At 36.3% G+C, this 21,984-nt stretch overlaps 1 protein-coding gene across 6 annotated transcripts in view; it reads right to left on the bottom strand.

Annotated features, from left to right (window-relative positions):
* Nucleotides 1–21,984, bottom strand: part of PEX1 (peroxisomal biogenesis factor 1) — a 76,605-nt gene that overhangs the window by 22,917 nt on the left and 31,704 nt on the right. For 4 of the 6 annotated variants that reach the window (XM_082398199.1, XM_082398200.1, XM_082398204.1 and 1 more), the window contains 13 exons: nucleotides 21,741–21,823; nucleotides 20,451–20,583; nucleotides 16,488–16,584; nucleotides 14,876–15,046; nucleotides 12,856–13,010; nucleotides 10,483–10,672; nucleotides 9,881–10,047; nucleotides 8,236–8,370; nucleotides 5,465–5,529; nucleotides 2,909–3,051; nucleotides 2,720–2,823; nucleotides 1,739–1,915; nucleotides 414–644 (listed from right to left, as the gene is read on the bottom strand). In XM_082398199.1, the coding sequence (XP_082254325.1) occupies nucleotides 414–644; nucleotides 1,739–1,915; nucleotides 2,720–2,823; nucleotides 2,909–3,051; nucleotides 5,465–5,529; nucleotides 8,236–8,370; nucleotides 9,881–10,047; nucleotides 10,483–10,672; nucleotides 12,856–13,010; nucleotides 14,876–15,046; nucleotides 16,488–16,584; nucleotides 20,451–20,583; nucleotides 21,741–21,823 (1,851 nt within the window). Of the gene's footprint in view, nucleotides 1–372; nucleotides 645–1,738; nucleotides 1,916–2,719; nucleotides 2,824–2,908; nucleotides 3,052–5,464; nucleotides 5,530–8,235; nucleotides 8,371–9,880; nucleotides 10,048–10,482; nucleotides 10,673–12,855; nucleotides 13,011–14,875; nucleotides 15,047–16,487; nucleotides 16,585–20,450; nucleotides 20,584–21,740; nucleotides 21,824–21,984 lie in introns of all 6 variants that reach the window. The other 2 variants (XM_082398203.1, XM_082398201.1) reach the window with 2 other exon arrangements.

The raw sequence follows: 21,984 nt of genomic DNA, 5'->3' as shown, positions 1-21,984 counted from the left end.
AATAACTTTTTCACTGTGCTTATATTTTTCCACCAGAAATATTACCAATAGATAACATTTGGTTGTTAGAATTTTTGACATTATTGTACCAAATTTCTCATTATCCTCAACTGTTCTACAATAATAGAATTTAAGTTTAATACAAAATGAATCTGCTACTAAAGATGTTTTAAAGCCACTAATGAAGGAAGAAAAACCTGAAAGAAACCAAAGGGTAATCACAACCACTGGCTACCTCAGCTCCCCTTACTGCCAGCTCTGTCTTAACATGGAATGAAAATGATTAGTGTAAGAAAAGACTGTTTTACTGAAGGACAAACCAACCAGAAAGAGCATGTGGGGCTAGTTAGGACATAAATTACAACAACATACAGCTGTCTATTTCAGAATTGTACAGTGACTGCACAAGGTACCAAATCAGAAGAGGTTCCGTTTCCAAGTTCTGATTCATAAGAGCTTCCAAAGTAGAGTCGGTACATATTGAATTTTGATTCATCTGGAAGCACCTCAGACATCTCTAGAGAAACAAGGGACTGCTCTAAGCCACATTCTCCATCTCCAGCTGAATCATCAGAGCCACTGCTGTGGTTAAGAAAAACCATTGAAGACAGACTCAGGTCACTATCAGAGCTGGAACTGCCATCCTAAAACACACAAAAGGACAACCAGTTGTAAAGCTCTAAATAATCCACAATTCAAAAATAAACCACATAGAGACAGCATTCTAATAGACCAGTACAAGGAAACTTGAGGCATTTTTTTACAAAAGCTCTTATTGATTCTCTAATGGTTCTGAGTCACATCACAAAATTTTAACTATTAAATTAAGGAAAGACCAAACGGAATCTGTAGATAACTTGCCAACCATCTCCCCCAAAACTAACAAAGCTAGGACTCAGACCTCGATTTTACTTTCATGTCTCTTTCAATTCATATTTTTCTACTCTGAAATGATAAGCACTCTATAACATGGTTGATTCATCATTAGAGAGTAGTTTACTTGTAAACACCTTTTTTCCCCTTTCATTAGCAGGAAAAAAACTTCAATGGCTTGCCAAAATAAATAGCAAAAACTTGGTAGTATCTAAATTTAATCCCTGCAAGAATCTCCAACAAAATGTAGGAGAGGGGAGTATATAGTTGAAAAGCCTTCCCAGAAAATATATGGTAAAGTCCATAATGTGGCAGAGATCAAATTATTTTCTGCCAAAATTAAAATATTATACTTCGAGAAAAAAACTGATTCTAGGGCTGGAGTACAGAGAGTATAAGATAAACCTAGAACATCTTGTTGTATAGGGAAGTAAGTAAGTGATCAAAGGATGATGAGGACATATCAAAAGGACACAGAAGCCATCCAAAAGGGGCTCCTACTGGCCATATCTGGGACAATCTGAGTTTCAAAATAACTATCTGATGATCTTTTTTAAAAGTAAAAAACGAATTTAAAATCTCAATATAATTCTTATCTCAATTCAAAGAATATCCTTCCACACACCAACATATTTTGCCAATAGCAAGGTAATGTTAAAGAAACAGACACCAAACTCTTCATATAATTACAAATTCTCTGCAAAGCCAACATTCCAATTATGGTACACTTGACTAAAGGTAAATTTCTATACAGTTAACTAAAGTTGTTAAAAAATAGGAATTTTTTTTAAGGTTGAAATTTTGACACTGAACTGCTCGTATCGCTCATAAGACGCCATAGTAACGATCTCCTCATATAACTCACCTGCAGCCCACAGGATAGCAGCCTTCCATGTAAGGCCTCTAACTGGGCATTGTAAAGTAAAGCTTTCAGATCAGCTCCCGTAAAGGAGTTGGTTACTGATGCCACGTTCTGAAGGTCCACATCATCTGCCAGAGGTAGAGAGTCACTGAGAACGTTTAAAATTTCAAGACGTGACACCTGAAGGGAGAAAAGCTAATTGATTTAACAAATAAAATTGAATATGTTATTTTAAACTGTGTATCTTAGGATTTTTCTTATAAATTCACTTCATATATCTTATAAGCTTTACAAATAAGTTGAGGAATGTACCATCTATCTTCCTTGGAACTTTTTCCCTAACAGAAGGAACACAGGGAGGAAAATGAATGAAAATCAACATTCTTAACTATTCAGTGTAAATCATTTCTTATTCAGACAGTGCTTATTCTCTAGATTTGGGCAAATGAGTCAAGAAAGTGTTTTGAAAGGAAAATTAAAATAACTGCTACATGTGATATATAGATATTTTATACCTTTGACTATTCATTTGTCTATTTCTTCTTTTACTCAGTCATTCATTTCTAAATTTGGGAACAAGAGCTCCATCGACATAGGACTAGGAAAAAGTCATATCTCTATGTAACATGCATAGATGCTTCCTAGTCCTATGTTTGCTTCAGTATCAGTCTTTTGTCAGGATAATGAGGTGTGTGATCTTTGAACACAGGGAACATGGACATGCAATACTTGTTTTCCTTCTTGTTTTTCCAATTGGCCAACACTGAAAGAGTATAAAGTTTTCAGACTTGCATGGAATGGCTGGGCCAAAAAAAGGCTTTGCATCTAATTCAGAATCTTTTCATGCTGTAAGAAAGCAGTGACTAAGGCCTTTATCGAAAGCTGGTCTTCTAAGGACAACTTCTATTACCTGGCAGAAGTAAAGTTCACAAGGAAAGAGCATAGCATTTGTTGGATTTTGGACTCAAAATATGAAATTGTCACCTGATCAGGAGGAGGACAGTATACACATTTATCTAGTCGGCCAGGCCTGAGCAGGGCAGGGTCAATCAAGTCAGGGCGACTAGTGGCAGCCAATACATAAACACCTGGAGCGGGGGGGAATAAAAATCCTTTACTAAATCCTGGTGAAATTTTGTTAGAAGACGATATTTCTGTATTTACAATTATTACCCTGTAAGCCTTCTACTCCATCCAACTGAGTCAGCAACTGGTTAACTACACGATCTGTAACTCCTGTATTATCGTGGCCTCGTCGAGGTGCAATAGATTCAAATTCATCAAAGAAAAGGATGCAGGGCTTTGCAGCCTGCGCTCTGGGGAAACAAACAGTATTTCCTATCTGAATAGGGCTTCAGAGTTTGCAAAGTAATTTCATATATATATCTATATCTGTACACACATACACACACATATATATATTTATTTATTTAATTCTTCACAACAAACCCTTAAGGAAGGCAAGGCATATGTAATTATCCTTGTTTTCAGTAAACCGGGTCTTAGAGAGGTCAGGGAAGACACATGCCTTCTGGACAGAGACTAAAACAAAAACCAGTCTTACTCAATGAGTGAAATGCTTCTTTGATTATTATTACAAGTAAACTCTTTTTAATATGCTTATTGGCCACCTGCACTTCTTTTGTGCAATGTCTCTTCATGTCTTTTGTCCATTACATTTTGGCGAGCTTAGTATTTTTATTTTGTAAGCCTCTCTATAAAATATATTTTAGTTATATATATTTTTTTCTAACTTGAACTTTGACATATAGTTTTATTAGTGTATTAATTAATTTCGTTTTAATTAAAAAGAAGGTAACATAAGTTCCATCTCTGGGGTCAAAGGATGGACTAGATGTCTAAAGAATCGCCCCTAATACAAAATATCTGTCATGGTGACGGAAAAAAACCAACAAATATCTTAGTAAATACATGGCAAGTAAGATAAATCTGGGGCCAACAACACACTGGATTACCTGTGCCTTGAATGTTTGGCAAAACTCTCTTAAAAAACCAACTAGATCTGATGTTTGATTTATGCAAGGATTTTTAACTAGCGACCCATTTTTTTCCTACCTTAACAAGACTATTCAGATTTTGTTTCTTCTTTGCTTGACTTTGGTCAAATATATTTTGTCTATGTTACCCAAGTTTCAAATATACTGGCATAAAGTTTATAATATTATTTCACAATATTCCCTTATTATCTTTTACATTTCTGGTATATCTTTAGTCTTGCCCTCCTCCCCCTTATCCCTAATGTTGTTTATTCATGCTTGCTTTCTTCTTGATCAGTCTTGCTGGAGATCAATTGTACCAGGTTTACAAAACATATTTGGGTTTGTGAACTTCTCTACTGAATTGTTTTCTATTTCACTAATTTTTGTTCTTTATTATTTCCCTCTTTATTTATTTTCATTTATATCTGTATTTTTCTAATTTCATGAGATGGATACCTAGTGATTAACTTTCAGTCTTTTTCTTTTCTAAAAATTAAAAGCTATATATTTTCCTTGAAATAAGTTTTGCAGTATCTCACAATTTTAATAAACAGCATTTTCCTTATAAGTGCTCATTATTTTCCATTAGATCTCTTCTTTCACTTATGATTTATTTAGTTTTTAAAAAATATCTAAATGTATGGGGGGGGCTTATCCTTTTTTTGATTATTTTAACTTGTGTTTTCAGAAAATGGAGTCTGTGTGATATTATTTCTTTGAAACATTGCAATCGCTATGTATGGCCTGACATATGGCCACTTTTCAAAAATGTTCCAGGTGTGCTTGAAAAGAATGTGTATTCTCCAATTGTTGGGTACATGTTCTAAATATGCTTACATCAACCTTGCTGAATATGTTGTTTAAATCTTCTAAATTTTTACTATGTTTTAAACTATTTTTTCACTAACTAATTACTGAGAACTGTGTTAAAATCTTCTACTATGAAGGTGGATCTGTCAATTTCTCCTTGGAGTTCTATAAATTTTTGCCTTAAACATTTTGAAGTTACAGTATTAGATACAAATAATTTTATAATTGTAATATATTTCTGGTAAATTGAACCTTTTGTCAATATGTGGTTGACTGTCTTTACCTGTAATAGGCTTTTCTGGTAATATTCTTTTCTTAAATTGGGTGGTAGCAATACAAGAGTTCATTTTATTATCCTTTAAAATATATACGTACATTATATATATTCTCCTAATTGCATATTTTATAATAAAATTTTAGTGGAATGGAACAAAGTAGCTCTTTCATTTAGAAGCTTCCTGTAATCCCATCACATTTAAATAATTTTTTTACTCTTAAATATTAGCTTCTGTATTCATATGTATTTTTATATAAATGCAGTAATAATTATACTCTATTTTAATTACATTGGCCACATGGAATCTTAATTTATAAAAGAGATAAATTGGGGTAATTATGTGCTTCATATACTTTGAGAATCCTTGAATAACCACTTATGATTCCACTTTCAGCATTTCAGAAATATTTCTATTGTAAATATAAAACCAAATAATTTCCAAAACTTAATATCAAAAATGTTTTATATTTAAGTGGTATTTGGTAAAACAGTGAATTTTTGTTCTTCAGTTTATTAATAACCCATATAAATCACAGGTTTCAAACATCAGTTTTTCATAAAAACAAGTGAAGACCAAAAAGCATTGACTGATAAATAACCACAGAGTGAGTTACTTAAAAAAAACATTCACTGGTAACTAACCTAATAAAAATATCCCGTACAGCTTGTTCACTTGCTCCAATATATTTGCTGAGTAACTCTGGTCCCTATTAGGTAAAATAAAATTAAATTAGAATTAATTCAAAACTATCTAAAAACAAAATATAATTTTTGTTCATGACTAAGTCTAAATGCAATAGTAGAAAAATTTTAATATAATTAATGGATTTCTCTGAACTACATTTAAAAAATTAATGCGGCTGGACTAAATATCATACCACAAGTTCTATACTTGGTGTTTCCTTTGCTTAGAACATTTGTCCCCAGATAGTCTCATGGCTCATTGCTTCATTTTATTTAGATCTCTGACAAAACGCCACATCCTCAGAAAGGCCTTGCCTGACAAACCCATCTATGACCCACTCCAGTTACTTTACACCTCCTTCCCTTGACTGTTTTCCTACCTAGTACCTACCACCACCTGACAGTATATTATACATTGAATGTGTCTGTTTATTGTCTCCCTCCACTAGTAGAATATAAGCTCCGAAAAGGCAGTTTTGTTCATTACTGAATCCCCAGTGCCAAAAACAGTGCCTGCTACATAATAAGTACTGAATAATTATTTGTTTAATGAATGGTTTAAAAAGGGAAAATGTTCCATTTATCTCAAATCTTTGGAGACTCCAAAAAATATGTAATGAGACATGAATTACTTTAATTAGCATCTTCAGTAACTGAAACCAATTTATTTGCTCAGAAGTTGAAGAATATATCATTTTTCCTAAAAGTCAACTGACAAAACTTTCAAAACAAATTTTACTACATATAACAATATCAATAATGAGGACAGTCCTTCCTTAAATTGGGATATTTTAAAAAACTAAATAGGCCCTAAAGTGATCTCCAATGAAAAATCATCACCTTGAAAAGACCAAAAACTGATCAGGATATGTGACCAAAATAAAGAATTTCTAATACTCAGCCATCTAGATAAAAAAAAAAAAGTGAAACTACATTCTGGTGACAAGTAAAAAAGAAGAATATGGTCATAGTTATTCCGAATTCCAAAAAAAGAAGATAGGAAAATTTAAAAGTTATAGCTCTCCATCAATGCCAGGATACCCACATAACCAGCTCAGAAAAACTCATGTGATAAAAAGAGGGTAGGCATAACCCAACTGCAAATTAATAAACTGGCTTCCAGATTATAAATCAATTTTGAATAAGTTTACAGGTTTCACTCACTTTTTGAAGTTTGCTTTACACTACTTCACTTTTATGAAAGACCTACATTAGTAACTGTTTTCACTAACAAAGAAATCCAAAGAAAATGTTCACGTTTATGAAAAAGGGTGAAAAGCGAAAAGCATTCAGTGTTTGCCCCGCTGTGAGCCGCTGGAGAGGCAGAACATACCCCAGCAGCAACAGCGGCGCCACCAAGCTTCTTCCTAGGGAACTACACTCAGCATCTCAGCATTGAGCCATCATAGTTTTGAACTGTGTCTGGGAGCATCTGCGCTTTATCTCGATTTATTTTGTTCATCCATTAGCAAGATGTGTCCAATTGCGTCTTTGTTTTCTACCATTTCAGTTTACAGTAATGTTTCATAGAAACACTCTACTTCCGGATGGTGGGGGGAAATCTGCATGATTCCTTTGCCTTGAAATGTAATCACTCTTTGGCAAACAAATATTGCTGGGGTGCTGAAGCTGTACAAATTAAGACAGCACATCCCAGACCATAATGACACACCAGGGGTGGAGTGTGAAGCATTACCCAAAATGATCTGCTAGCATGTCATTTAATGACCATACTCACCCTATATCTGAAAAAATTTAACTTGGTGTGACACAGCAAGGGTGAAATATAGCCAACAAATAAAAACCCCAGCTTCCTGCCTTAGTGTGGTCTCCAGCCCCTAGTCTTCTAGGTTTTCTTCCCCCTTCAAGTTTGTTCTTTTATCTGATTATTTAGGCATAATTCTATTTTATAATGCATGAAGATCTGCCTTAAGCAAGAACATAATAAGCCCTACAAAAGAGAGATGCCTCATTATTCAATTTCCCACACAGTTTAACTAATAGATGGATCACTGCTCCTACTAGTTTTCCAAATATGAGATTAACCCGCTATCAAGAAACATAAATGGTGTTGGCGAGGATATGGAGAAATAGGTATACTCACTCGCACACTGCTGGTAGGAATGTAAAATGGTGCGGTCCTCAAAAACTTACACACAGAATTACCATATGACCCAGAAATTACACTCCTGGGTATATATGTATTCCAGAGAAATGAAAACATATGTCCACATAGAAATTTATACACAAATGTTTATAGCAGCGTTATTCATAATAGCCAAAAAATGGGAACAACCCAAATGTCCACCAAAGATGAATGGATAAACAAACTGTGGCATATCCACACCACCTTAAAAAAGACTGAATATCATCCCGCCATAAAAAGTACTGAACTACTGAGGCATGCTACAACTTGGATGAAACCTGAAAACATCATGCTAAGTGAAAGAAGGCAGACACAAAAGGTGACATATTGCATGATTTCTTTTATGTGAAATAGCTAGAACAGACAAATCCATAGAGACAGAAGGCAGATTAGTGGTTGCCAGGGGCTGGGGGAAGGAGAATGGGCTGAAAAAGTTTTGCAACTAGAGAGAGGTGCTGGCTACACAGCACTGTGAATGCACTAAATGCCACTGAACTGTACAGTTTACGACAGTTAATTATGTAAATTTCCCCTCAATTAAAAAAGAAAAAAAGAAGAGAAAAAAGATAAATGCCAAACATACCTTGACACTAATAAAATTCATTCCACTCTCTCGTGCAATTACTCCAGCTAGTAAGGTTTTTCCTGTTCCAGGAGGACCGTACAACAGCACTCCTGTCCTGTGTCGTATGGGCAAGTTTGCAAATAATTCTGGGTACTGAAAGAAACAAAAATATGACAAAGAGCTCAACTCTAAAACAAATGACTAAGCAGTGGCCAAAGATCAATGTATAGAAAAAAGTACTTGGGTGGTAACAACGGCCATCTTTATGACAGTACAATGATAGAAAAAACACTCCTACTCAGAATAATAAATGAACTCAAAGGAACTACCACAGATTTTTCCCAATTGGACCATGGAATACATTCCACATAAAAAGCATATAAATGCATCAGAACTTCTTTCCATTTTTTCCTGTTTTTTTTTTTCCCCAAACATTATAATAGTACTACATTAAGAAAATAAAACCCAATCTTTTAACAAGTATACTGCCTTCCACTTGTATGGTTCATGTGGCAAGTTATGACAGCTATGTATATTCAAATATATTCAATCAAAGAAAGAAAATAAATAATAGAGAAGCATGTGTAATTATAATCGACAGTAAAATCTCCCAAGAGTCTCAATGCTGAACAAGTAACTGACTGCTTCTAAATTATCTTCTAAATCACCAGCTTCTCAGCAAGAAAACTTTTTGAACAGGTGAGCCAAACATCAGGCTACTGTCAGCAATCTCCTAGTCTCCTCTATTAAGTACACCTATTTAGTCCCACGTGTTGACAAAATTTCAACCTCATCTCGACCTCCATTCTAATCTGAAAGAAGCCCCAAAGTCAGCACTTACGCAGATGGCCTCACGTATCTGGCCCGGGATGTATCTGGATACTGATGTTTGGTGCCCAGACCCAGCATTTGGGGTCATGATCCGCAGGCAAGTACTTCCCACGTCCCTGTTCTCCCAAACAGGCTTTAACGCCCAGTCCTGGGCTGCACTCAGTATGTCCCAGGCCCCACCAGACAGGTCCCAGGACTGTCTGTAACTGAGGTCCTTACATGTAACTGAGATCCTTACCCATTTCTTTATCTCTTTGGATGGGCCCCTGATCTCATGCAAAGATCCTTTTCTCTTAGGTTTCTGATTCAAACACACCACCCTCCTAGATTCTACTTTTGATCTTCTAAAGAACAATCTACAACTGCCCCCTTTATCCTGCTGTCTGCCTGGTCTATGCTGCCTGCTAACTCTGCCATTCTAGACTGGCACCCAGAGTCTAGAAATATGGCTTAATCCATCAGCTCTGTGGATCTAAATGACTCTCCCACCTCCCAGTTTATTCCTATCTGTTTCTGCTCAACCCTAGCTGACAGTTCATTTGCTTTAGTACAACCTGGGCGATTCAAGAAAAACACAAGAACTCTGAAATTCACATCAAAATGTGTTTACTATAAATATCACCTCAGCTTTCTTTATGGGCAAGGAATACCTCAGATACTTTAAAAATCTGTTAGAGTCCCAAAAATAGGACTGGACATTTATTTGGTAACAAGAAATACTTGTTGGACCAAATGGAAGCTGGGCAAGCCAACATATACAGCCAGAACCGACGGATGATTCAGTGGTTCTTCTGGCAGTCGGTAGTGCTTGGTTTGGTTGTTTTTTAAGTACCTTGGCTGGTAACTGGATAGTGTCCACAAGTATCTGCCGAACTTCGTGTAATCCACCAATCTTATCCCAGCCCAGGTCCCTAGGGTTATGCAGGTTGACATTTCGCAGAGACACAGGAATAAATCCTCGGAGAGCCTTTCGCAAGTCCAATGTTGTTAAAACTAATTCTGTTTAAAAATAAACAAAACTTCTTTTGGTAGCCCTATTTGTATATGAATTTTCAAAACATGCCGTCATACAGTTGACCTCTCTTACCCATTTTCCCCTCCCTTACCCCTTCCACTCTAGTAACCACCACTCTGTTCTTTTTATCTACGTGTTTATGTTTAGTTTGGTTTGTTCATGTATTTTTTTGTTTTTTTTTTATGTTCCACATATGAGTGAAATCATGTTATTTGTCTTTCTCTGTCTGATTTCACTTAGCCAATCTTAACTCAATTAAAAAAAATGCCATCAATTTAGCTGGAAATGCCAATTTTCTACTCAAATAGCTGCTTATTTGAATACTAAAATGGAATATATTTAATTCTTACCTTGCTACAATTACACTTCTCCACGACGGAAAGAAGAGTCCAAATTTTGGTTTTAACAGTAAAACTTACCTTCCCTGGTGGATATACTCTGATGAGAGAGACAAGAATGTATGGCTCGATCCATAAGCACTGTAAAATCTCTAGCCACAAACCCTTCAGTTTCTTTTGCTATACACTGCAGATCAAGATCAGTGAACTTGTTCATATCACAGCCTAGTTTATTTTTTATTACATTATACAGAATTTCACATCTTTGATCCTAAAGAAAAAAACAAAAAATTCAAATTTATAATTTTACTTAAGTGCAAATTTTTGTACATGTATTTGAGAAATATCAGGTTGACATAATCTACAGGGACAGAAAGCAGATTGGTGTTTGCTTGCAGATGGAGTGGGGGAGGGATGATTGCAAAGGGGCAGTAGGAAACACATGGGAGGGATGGAAATGTTTGCTACTTTAATTGTGGTGATGGTTTCATGGTATATATATATATATATATATATATGTTAAAACCCATCAAACTGTACACTTTAAATAGTGAGTATGTTGTCTTCAATTACACCTTAATAAAGTTGTAAAAAAAAAAAAATCACATTCATAAATGATTGCTCTTTCGTTCTCCAGTAAGAAGATTTTTATTTTGGTTCCTTTAAGGGTTGTTGTTATTCCTATAAAACATAATTCTAAAAACACATTCAATGACCAATACCACTACCATTCTGTTATGCTGAATAACAGGTGTATTTTTATTCTTCAATAACAGTTTTAATTAGCACAGGGTCTGAATATTTAGAGTAGACGTAAGAATTTTAAACAAGAAGTTAAAATATGCTTGCCTGTCCCAGAACATTCTTTTTGAGCGTGCTGCCACTAAAGCCGTCAGGACTGAAGTCCCCAGAGGAGGTGACAGGCTGTGTGTGCTTGTATATATTTGGTCTTTGTCTTGCTTCTGGCACAGATCTCCTAAAACCCTTAAAATGCCCTAGTGATACGAGTGATAAAGGTGTCTTGACATTAATAACAAACCCCTTTTAGCCACACCTGAGTTTACGTTAATGAGGGGACTTTTGGAAAGCACCTAAGTATGGGCGCTGGCTGCCAGGGGAACCAACCTTGACTAGAGGATTGAAACTTTCAGTCCCACCCCCTGATTTCCAGGGAGGGGAGAGGGACTGGAGGCTGAATCGATGACAAGGGCCAGTGCTTTAATCAGTCATGCCTGTGCAACAAAGCTTCCAGAAAAACCCAAAAGGACGGGATTGGAGAGCTCCCAGGTTGGAGAACCAGAACACTTCCACGTGCCACCGGGCCAGGCCCCAAACTCCGCGAGGACAGAAGCTCCTTTGTTTCGGACTTCATCCTATGTATCTTTTCATCTGACTGTTGATTTGTACCCTTTAATATTCTTTGTAAGAAACTGGTAATCTAGTGAGTAAACCAGTTTCCCAAGTTCTGTGAGTTGTTCTAGCAAATTAATTGAACCCAAAGAGGGAAGAGTGGGAACCTCTGACTTATCACCAGTCAGAAGCACAGGTAACACTGGCATCTGAATTGGAGGGCTGTCTTGTGGAACTGAGGCCTTAACCTGTGGAATCTGATGCTATCTCTGGGTGGTGTCAGAATTGAGCTGAATTATAGGACACCCACTTGGTGTCCAAAAATTGCTTGATGGTGTGGGGAAAAAAACCCACATGTTGGAAATGGGTGCCAGAGTCATAGTGGGTACAGAATATTAGTGCTGGTTAAAAAAAAAAAAAAAAAAGTTTAGTCAGTCAAATTTTTAAAAGAAGAAATGCTTAAAAAAAGGTAAATATGTGAGGTGATGGATGTGTTAATTAACTTGATTGTGGTAAAGATTTCACAATGTACACGTACAGCAAATCATCATGTTGTACACTTTAAATAAATATAATTTTACTTGTCAATTATATCTCACTAAAGCGGAAAAAAAATTCTAATTTCCATAGTGTATTTACAGATTTTACCAATGCGAAATGAAGCAGTTCAGAATTTTTAGGGTTTTTGTTTCTTTTTAAATGGAATAAAAAAGAAAACTTAATAATGAAAAAAAGAAATGCTGTTTTTTAAAAAGACGTTTCCTTGGAAAGCACCCGGTAATATTTCAGATGGTTACAAGTGAAAATTGTGCATCTAATAGCAAAACATTCACTGAAGGTTAATTTTTATGTACCCTTAAGATCACTAACATAAGCATTACCTTAAAGCTATAAATCATGAATAAAATTGAAAAATATGTAATTTATATAAAAAGTGACATATGGGAATTCCCTGGCGGTCCAGTGGTTAAGATTACACACTTCCACTGCAGGGGGCATGGGTTCAATCCCTGGTTGGGAAACTAAGATCCTGCATAACACGCAGCACAGCCAAAAAAAAAAAAAAAGGACATATTTCAATAATCTTCACAAGTAGTATGTTACCTGGTCGGGAGGTTGAATATTCTGGACACACTGAAATATATGAATTCCTTGAGCAGAAACAAGTAAAGGATGTAGAGAATGTTGAGACTGGCTTGTAGCAATCAGTGCCACCAAACTTCCCATGGAAATAAACTCTTTCACCACATCGTTCAAAGCTAGAATTAAGTAATATAGTGTAAAAGCTTAGTACACAAAAGCATGAAATTTTAAAATCATACCTTCATTAAAAATAATAACCTAAACTTGAGCTTTAAGGTGGAGTATGAATGGAATGGCTCCTCTTTACCGTTTAAAAGTTAAATCTTCCATTCATTCATCAGTTTATCTACTGAGGACTTAATATTGGCCAGGCTCTAGTCAATCTAATGAAGGTATAGGAAGCACTGTAAACTCTGTATACTCAGAACAATGCCTAGTGAGGTTCCTTCTTCTAGATCTTATTAAGTAAATGAAAAGGAGGCGCTGAAGTAAATATTATACAAGGATTGAAATAAATATTATAGAAGGATGATAATAGAACACAACATGGAAGTTTAAATAAGCAAAGTACAGCTCATATTCCTATGACTTCCTGAACAATCTCTTTCTACCCTAGCTTTTGCAAGGTTTGGCTGGTATGAGGTTAGAACTGAAACAGGCATTAATAACGTATATCTGAGTCCTGACCTAGAAATCTGTAGCATTCCCTTAAACACTAGACTAACAAGTCTTGCAGACGCTACAGGATTCCAAATGTGAGATTAACACCATTTTACGGTAACCCAAGCCACTGTGGTTGCATTTTTTATCTATTTCACCTCTTAAGAACCTCGAGGCAGCCAGCGGAAGGCTGCGAAATCCTCCAACCCCCACCCTGGCCCCATCCTCTCCTTGAACCCTAAGCTCCAGGCAAAAGAGTATTGTCTAACATACTGTGATTTCTTCTACCTCTGTACCTTTGCCTGTGGACCACACTTCCTTTGCATCTTCATTAGCCTGAAACTGTTCCATAATAACTTCTACTCCTCCATCAAAACTCATCTCAGGGGGCTTCCCTGGTGGCGCAGTGGCTGAGAATCCGCCGGCCAATGCAGGGGACATGGGTTTGATCCCGGGTCCGGGAAGATCCCACATGCCGCGGAGCAACTAAGTCCCGTGTGCTACAACTTACTGAACCTGTGCTCTAGAGCCCGCGAGCCACAACTACTGAGCCCACGTGCCACAACTACTGAAGCCCATGCGCCTAGAGCCCGTGCTCCACAGAGAGAAGCCACTGCAATGAGAAGCCTGCACACTGCAACAAAGAGTAGCCCCCGCTCGCCACAACTAAAGAAAGCCCATGCACAGCAACAAAGACCCAAGGCAGCCAAAAAAAAAACAACAACAACAAAACAAAACTCATCTCAGTTATGAACTCCCCCCAAAAGACCCTGATAACTTCCCACACCACCCTCAATTTAGTATATGTGCTATCACACCCTGTACATACTTCTAGGAGAACATATCCTACCTACCTCCTAGTTGTGTCATCCTGGTCAAATTACATAATCTTTGAATTTCCATTTACTCACCTGTAAAACCAGGAGAATATCTGCATGTAGAGTACAAAGCAACCCCTAGCCCCAAAAGGGCAGTCAACACATGGTAGCTATCATTATGACTATCAGTCTTCTGTACTAACATTATATCTGTTTACTTTTATTTCCTCTCCAAGACTCTGAGAATATAGACTGTGCACAGAAATATCTGTCAAATGAACAAAGCAAGAGTAAATCTGTACAATTCAGCAATTTCTAATAAGTGGAGGAGAATGAAAAGGCCCCAAAGACTAATGATGAAGTTGCAGAATTTTCACACTGCTCTGACTCTACTGATTTTGCTAATACAGAGCAACCTTAGAATGCTACCAGAGGCCTCAAAAGCAACACATTACATAGCACATATTCTGTTCTCTAAAGAGAGCAGATTTACTATGAAGGCTGGAAATGCTGTCTGATAAAGGACAAGGGCCTGCAGCCAGCGAGTGAACGCGGTACGTTACCATGTGCGAGCCTCCGGCTCTGCACAGCCTCAGGACTGTGCTCGTGTTCTGGAAGAGCAGACAGGCCAGCGACGAGATCCAGGTCATCCAACAGGACAACAGAAGGCTGCCGCCACGCTGCCTCTGAGAAAGCCGCCTCTAGGGCTTTCTGTATGTTTTCAAGCCTTTTTCCTTAACACAGAAGATATGAAATGGTTTTATTGTTATTTGAGGGCTGGGAAAGTTCAGGCTGCCCTTTAAAAGCATTAGAAAAGTTCAATATTGATTTGACTATGAAAATTCAATCAGTACAGTATTTTGTTATATATATATATACCAATCACTAAAATTTGTTAACCACTAACATGGTTTAAATAATACAGCCTCAAAGGACTAAGTATTGAATTTTATAAAACTGAAAAAAGGAATATGCTACTATAATTTCTATACATATGTATTTATTTATCCTTGCCTCATTCCATGGAGAATTTCAGATGGCTTGCAACAAAACAGTAAAATAAAAGCAGGATGTGGGAAAATATAAATGAAGGCAGAGGATCACAAGTCAGATAAAATCAAACACAAAGGTAGCCACCTAGAGATCCTAGAATTGCTATATTTGAATCATTAATTTGGCTTCAATCTTCCTGGTGAATTACAAACTTTTAATTTTCAAAGAACAGAGAACATACCAATTCATAAACCAATGTAAAGAGCTCCTGTTACTTAGTTCTCAAACAAAATTTTCACATGAGGCTTCAAGCAAGACTCTAAAGAGATGGACAATGTCTCTAAAACCACATTTATAGAATATGAAGTAATGGGGTTTCAAAGGCCATTTCTTAGTTTCTTATCATATACTAGATTAAAAAACAGAATATGACTAGTTGGGACTGTACGGTAGTGGTAGCCAAGGGGGGAAAAATTAACTACTCAATAAAATCTTTCTGATTTTTAAAAAATTGAATAGATAATAATATAAATGTTAAAGACTTTCAAAAGTACAAGTGTACAGCTGACCCAGGAACAACACGGGTTTGAGCTGTGCAAGTCCACTTATATGTGGGTTTTTCCAGCAGTAAATACCACAGTACTGCACCACCCAAGGCTGGCTGAATCTGTGGACACAGAGGGACCACGTACACAGAGGGCTGTGACTCTAAGTTACACAAAGAGCTTTGGTTGCATGGAGGCTGGCACCCCAACACTCACACTGTTCAAGGGTCAGCTGTATGTGATAAATTGTAAGTCTCCTCTTGGCTGTCCCTAGCCACCCACTTTCCCTCTCCTGAGGCAGCCACCCTACGAGTGTCCCAAAGCAAGTCAGAGGGAATCTATACCCATTAGAGTATATTCTAGATATTAACTTTCTCAGAGTGGTGTAAGTTGGAATTTTCAGGAATATAGTCTACAAAGAGTTTTGGCTAGGAAAAAAAAAAAGGCCTCCATCAAATATGGAGAGTTTTAAAATTTTTATTAGAAACATTAAAAACATTAGAAAGCCAAAGATTTAAAATTTCTAAGTAATTTCAATGACTAAATGATATTTGTACTTATTAGATTAGCAGCATTAAATAGTAACATTTCTTTCTCCCAGAAAAAAGATTTATGTAGAGTATTACCATATTCATACCTCGTAAAGCTTTACAGTCAACTATTTCCACATGGGCATCCAATATGTTAAATGCTTCTTTACAGATTGCCTTCGCTAAAGTTGACTTTCCACTCCCCTAGAAAATAATTGCTTAAATTAGAACTCTTAATATATTCAGTCACAGATATAGCCTCTGTCACTGTGATAACCACCAAGATTCAGCCTCATCAATCAAGTATATACTACACAATGTTATATAACAATTACATCTCAATACGGCCAGGGAAAAAAAGAAAATCCACATCCCTGATTATAAAATAACATTTAAAAAATACGAGATAATTGTAAATACTTAGTAGAGAAAGGTCAAAAAAAATCTGTAATCGTCCCACATCACAGAATTAATTACTGTCAACTGTTTTGCTGTATCATCCTTGCAGACACTCCACACACATTTTATGCAAATTTATGAACATGGGATTACAGTATTCCTGAGGGTTTACAATAAATCATTGTCCTCTTTATCAACAGATATAGAGCTGCATCAGCTCCCTAGTACAATACCACTGTGAGGATGTACTGGACCATAATGTGTTTATCAAGACCCTTCCTGGTGTATATTTATGCTACTCCCACTTTTTAACTGTTGTAAGTAAAGCTAAAATAAATATCCATACATATATGTTTACTTATTTGTCAGATTATACCTTCAGAATAAATTTCTAGAAGTGTAATTACTACATCAAAAGGTACACATATTTAAATTTTGCTAAACATTGCTATAAGTGCCCCTTAGAAGACTGAACACGGTTAGTTTTTTTTTTTGGATTCTGTGTTCATTTTATTTTTTATAACATCTTTATTGGAGTATAATTGCTTTACAATGTTGTGTTAGTTTCTGCTTTCTAACAAAGTGAATCAGCTATACATATACACATATCCCCATATCTCCTCGCTCTTGTGTCTCCCTCCCTCACACCCTCCCTATCCCACCCCTCTAGGTGGTCACAAAGCACCGAGCTGATCTCCCTGTGCTATGTGGCTGCTTCCCACTAGCTATCTATTTTACATTTGGTAGTGTATATATGTCCATGCCACTCTCTCACTTCGTCCCAGCTTACCCTTCCCCCTCCCCATGTCCTCAAGTCCATTCTCTACGTCTGCCACTGTTAGGTTTTTATAATTCTTTTAATACAGGTTTCCTCCCTCAATCTACTACTATTTCTTTCCTTTCTTTCCCCCTAATAAATTTATTTATTTTTGGCTGCATTGGGTCTTCGTTGCTGCGTGTGGGCCTTCTCTAGTTGCAGCAAGGAGGGGCTACTCTTCATTGTGGTGCACAGGCTTCTCTCTGTGGTGGCTTCTCTTGTTGCGAAGCAGGGGCTCTAGGCGTGCGGGCTTCAGTAGTTGTGCAACGCGGGCTCAGTAGTTGTGGCTCACGGGCTCTAGAGCACAGACTCAGTAGTTGTGGTGCACAGGCTTAGTTGCTCTGTGGCACATGGGATCTTCCTGGACTAGGGCTTGAACCCGTGTCCCCTGCATTGGCAGGTGGATTCTTAACCACTGTGCCACCAGGGAAGTCCAATCTACTACTATTTCTTACCATTGTTGCTTTGTCTAGCTTTAACACCCCTGCACCAGCTCTAATATTTTGCTTTTCATTACTGTGAACTGGAAAAACAGCCAAGCTTATTGTGCAAAGTCTGAAATTTAGCAGGCATTCAACAATACTACCATCATTATAGTTTACAGAACTGCATTTATATTTAAAGTCACTGGACCCCAAAGAATAAAGAAATTAGGGGTGCTGGGGTGTAGGCCCCACCTGTCACTTTTTGCCTAATCAGAGGGCCTTTTCTCTCACTCAAAGTAATTCACATTTGTATAGCACCTTTCATATATATTATTTCTCTTAAGTGAGGTTAATCCTAAAAGGCAGGGTAAGAAACTGAAAACTGCCTGAGGTCACAGGCAGTAAGTATATAACAAAGGTGGGACTCAAATTCAGGTCTTCTACTTGCTCTATTAATCACGCTACCTCTATGTGAGACAGTGGAACTCTGGTTTCTGAATCAATAGGATATTGTTTTTCAAAATAAATATTCTACCATGATGATATATTTTGAAATCTGACACAGGTAATCTAGAAAACATGTAGAGTAGTTGCTGTATTTTACCAGCCTTGCATACCTGGAATAAATCCTACTTGATTGTGGTATATAATTATTTTAATACATTGGTTGATTTGATTTGCTCATCTTTTGTTGAGGATTTTTGCATCTATGTTCATGAGAGAGATTAGTCTGTAGTTTTCTTGTAATGCATCTGTCTGGTTTTGTTATTTGGTAATGCTGGCCTCACAGAATGAGTTAGGAAGTATTTCCTCTGCTTCTATCCTCTGAAAGAGACTGTAGAGAATTGGTATAATTTCTTCCTTGAGGGTTTGGTAGAATTCACCAGTGAACCCATCTGGGCCTGGTGCTTTCTGTTTTGGAAAGTTATTAATTACTGATTCAATTTCTTTAATAGATATAGGCCTTTTTATATTGTCCATATCTTCTTGTGTGAGTTCTGGCAGACTGTGTCTTTCAAGGAATTGGTCTATTCATCTAGGTTATCAAATTTTTAGGCATAGAGTTGTTTATTACTATTACTACTTTATTATCCTTTTAATGTCCATGGGATCTGTAGTAATTTGTATCCTCTTTTTTTTCTTAGCCTGGCTAGAGGCTTATCAATTTTACTGACCTTTTCAAAGAACCAGCTTTTGGTTTCACTGATTTTCTCTACTGATTTCCTGTTCTCAATTCATTGATTTCTGCTCTAATTCTTATTATTTCTTTTCTTCTGCTTACATAGGATTTAATTTGTTCTTCTTTTTCTAGCTTCCTAAAGTGGAAACTTAGATTACTGGAGTAGTTGCTATATTTTAAGTAAGAATCAAAAGTGAGCAACTGGGCTAGTAAGAGGGAAAAAAAGTTATTATACTAGAGTTGAAAGTGAATAGAAATGAAAAAGCCTTATAATTTTGAATTGAAAAACAGCACGAAGACTCACACAAAGACCACACTGTAGCCCTGGAAAAAATACTGCATTGGTAGAGAATAAAACTGTAAGCCCCTTAAAAGGGCAGGGAACCTCTCGCAAGACTGACAAAGATTAAAACAAGGGAAGATAAAAATCACCAATGACAGGAAATGGGACGTCACAACAGATTCTGCACCTATTAAAAGCACAGTAAGAGAATGCTACAAACAACTTTATGCTCATAAATTTGACCAGTTCCTCAAAAACTACAAACTACCAAATGCCTGCCAAAATGAAACAATTAAGGACTTTGAATTTATAAAGAATTTATAAAGAAATCTCTAGGCCCAGATGGTTTCAGTGAAGATTTTACAAAACATTTTAAAGAATTAACATCAATTTTATACAATCTCTTCCAAAAAAACAGAACAGGAGGGAACACTTTTCAACTTATTTTACGAGGCCAGTATTACCCTGAGAGCAAATCCAGACAAACGCAGTACAAAAACAGAAAACTATAGGCTAATATTGCTCATGAACTTACATGCAAAAATCCTCAACAGAATATTAGCAAACAGAACCCAGCAATGTGTGGGTTGGCCAAAAAGTTCGTTCTGGTTTTTCCATAAGATATTATGGAAATAATAATAGACCACGACCAAGTGGGATTTATTACAGATTTGCAAGGCTGGTTGAACATTTGAAAATCAATCAACCGTATTAACACCCTACCAACATCCTAAAAAAGAAAATGCATACAATCATATCAATTGATATAGAAAAAGTGCAGGGAGACCATCACCTTATTCATCACCACGTTCCCAATATCTAACAGCAGGCACTCAAAAATATTAGTGAATGAATGAATGCTTTCCATATCTGGTATCAACAACCCTATATAATAGATGATCAAAACCCAAAGAGAGGAATTAAAAATTGCTAATTAGTGAAAATGAGCACATTTTAACCACATACCTTTCCTCCTGTGAGTAAAAGGGCTCCGTTTCTAAGTCCTGCCACAAGGGCCATCAGCTGCCGAGACAAAGGGCGTCCTAGGAGGCTATGAGTGATGTGCTCCACGGAGGAGACGCCTAAGGAGTTCACTCCTCTGCAAACATGTAAATTGCATGATAAAACACTGAAACAGGGTAAAATCTAGCTATAAAAAATTCTGAAACTTTTCTTCCCAGGCTACTTAATGAGTTAATAAAAAGAGTAAAATCTTAAAAATGCTCCCTTACTTGAAAGTAAAATGAATTAGTGCCAAATCTGAGTCACAGATTTTAAAACTATTTTTATTACTTTCAAACATGTGCAGTAACTAAAAGTTTTGCCCTAATAGTACTCCTTAAGGAATTTGTCTTACTGCATACAAATATCCCCCTGAAAATGATTTCTGGTTTGTCATCCAACACTATCACAAATGAGTGCTTTTCAAGTGTTAGCATAATTGAAGACTTATTTCCTCTTAAACGTCATTTTTGAAATCCAGTTTCAATCTGTAGATTATACAAATATGAACTTTGACCTACTTCCTAACTCTGCCAGTTTATTTCTGATAATATCATAAATTCCTAAAATTAGTCTGAACCGAAGAGATTTTACTTTATACTTGAATATTATGCCACATTTAAGCATTGTTACTTTATAGTTTAATCCTTTTACTAAAACATTTATAGACTATACTATTACAGGAAATCAAATCACTACTACTATATCTACTAAAGGCCTCTGTGAAGAATTCTAAGAAGTAATGTTTATGTGAGATTCTTATACTGTATTAAGAGCTAAAGAAATTGAGGAGGTTCTTTTCAGATTTGTTTGTCTTAAAGTTGAGGAAAACACTAATAACCCCAATCAGTACATCAGTAAGATAGTGAAGGAATAACTTAATTTGAAATATTTTTAAACATTCAACTAATGTTTTTGGATTTAACTTTTAAAATTAATTTATTAATTTTAAAGGATTATTGTTTTATTCAAGCATGTGTGATCCAGGTCATATCTAGTTGGCTCTCTTTTCACAAATCAAATCTCAAAGTAAAATTTCTAATAAGTTCCAGACTTTTAGTTATCTAAGAAAAGAAGGCAAATTACTAAGCCAGGTGTGAAAACAGAAACAATCCTTGAAAAAAATATTTACTATTGCATTAGTAAGACTAGTCAATGATATTAACATCTAATTTAACATTTACACATAAAAGCCCTGGCAAAGATAATGTCAAACATGTGTCTAAACGTGCTAGTTTGGCCATAACTTCTTACCCCAAGCAGTTCAGCTTTAAAAAAGGAAGCATAAAGTCAATTTCCTCACTGTTTTCTTCTTTTACCATAGGATCCAGAAGGACCTATAGTAGCAAGGAAAAATCAATTTTACATTTCAAAGTTATACCTTTAGCCTGTTTTTCTTGGGTCCCAGGAAACTGAATTGCTGATTCTGTTACACCAGAGAGAAAAGATATATTGTACATGCAAGATTATAACTTAAAATAGCCCTAACAATAATAAT

The sequence above is a fragment of the Balaenoptera borealis genome (genome assembly GCF_965194805.1).
Source record: "Balaenoptera borealis genome assembly, chromosome: 7".
In the NCBI taxonomy this organism is placed as follows: domain Eukaryota; kingdom Metazoa; phylum Chordata; class Mammalia; order Artiodactyla; family Balaenopteridae; genus Balaenoptera; species Balaenoptera borealis.
Note: the sequence above shows the minus strand (reverse complement) of the source record. Positions and strands in the feature narration are given on the sequence as shown.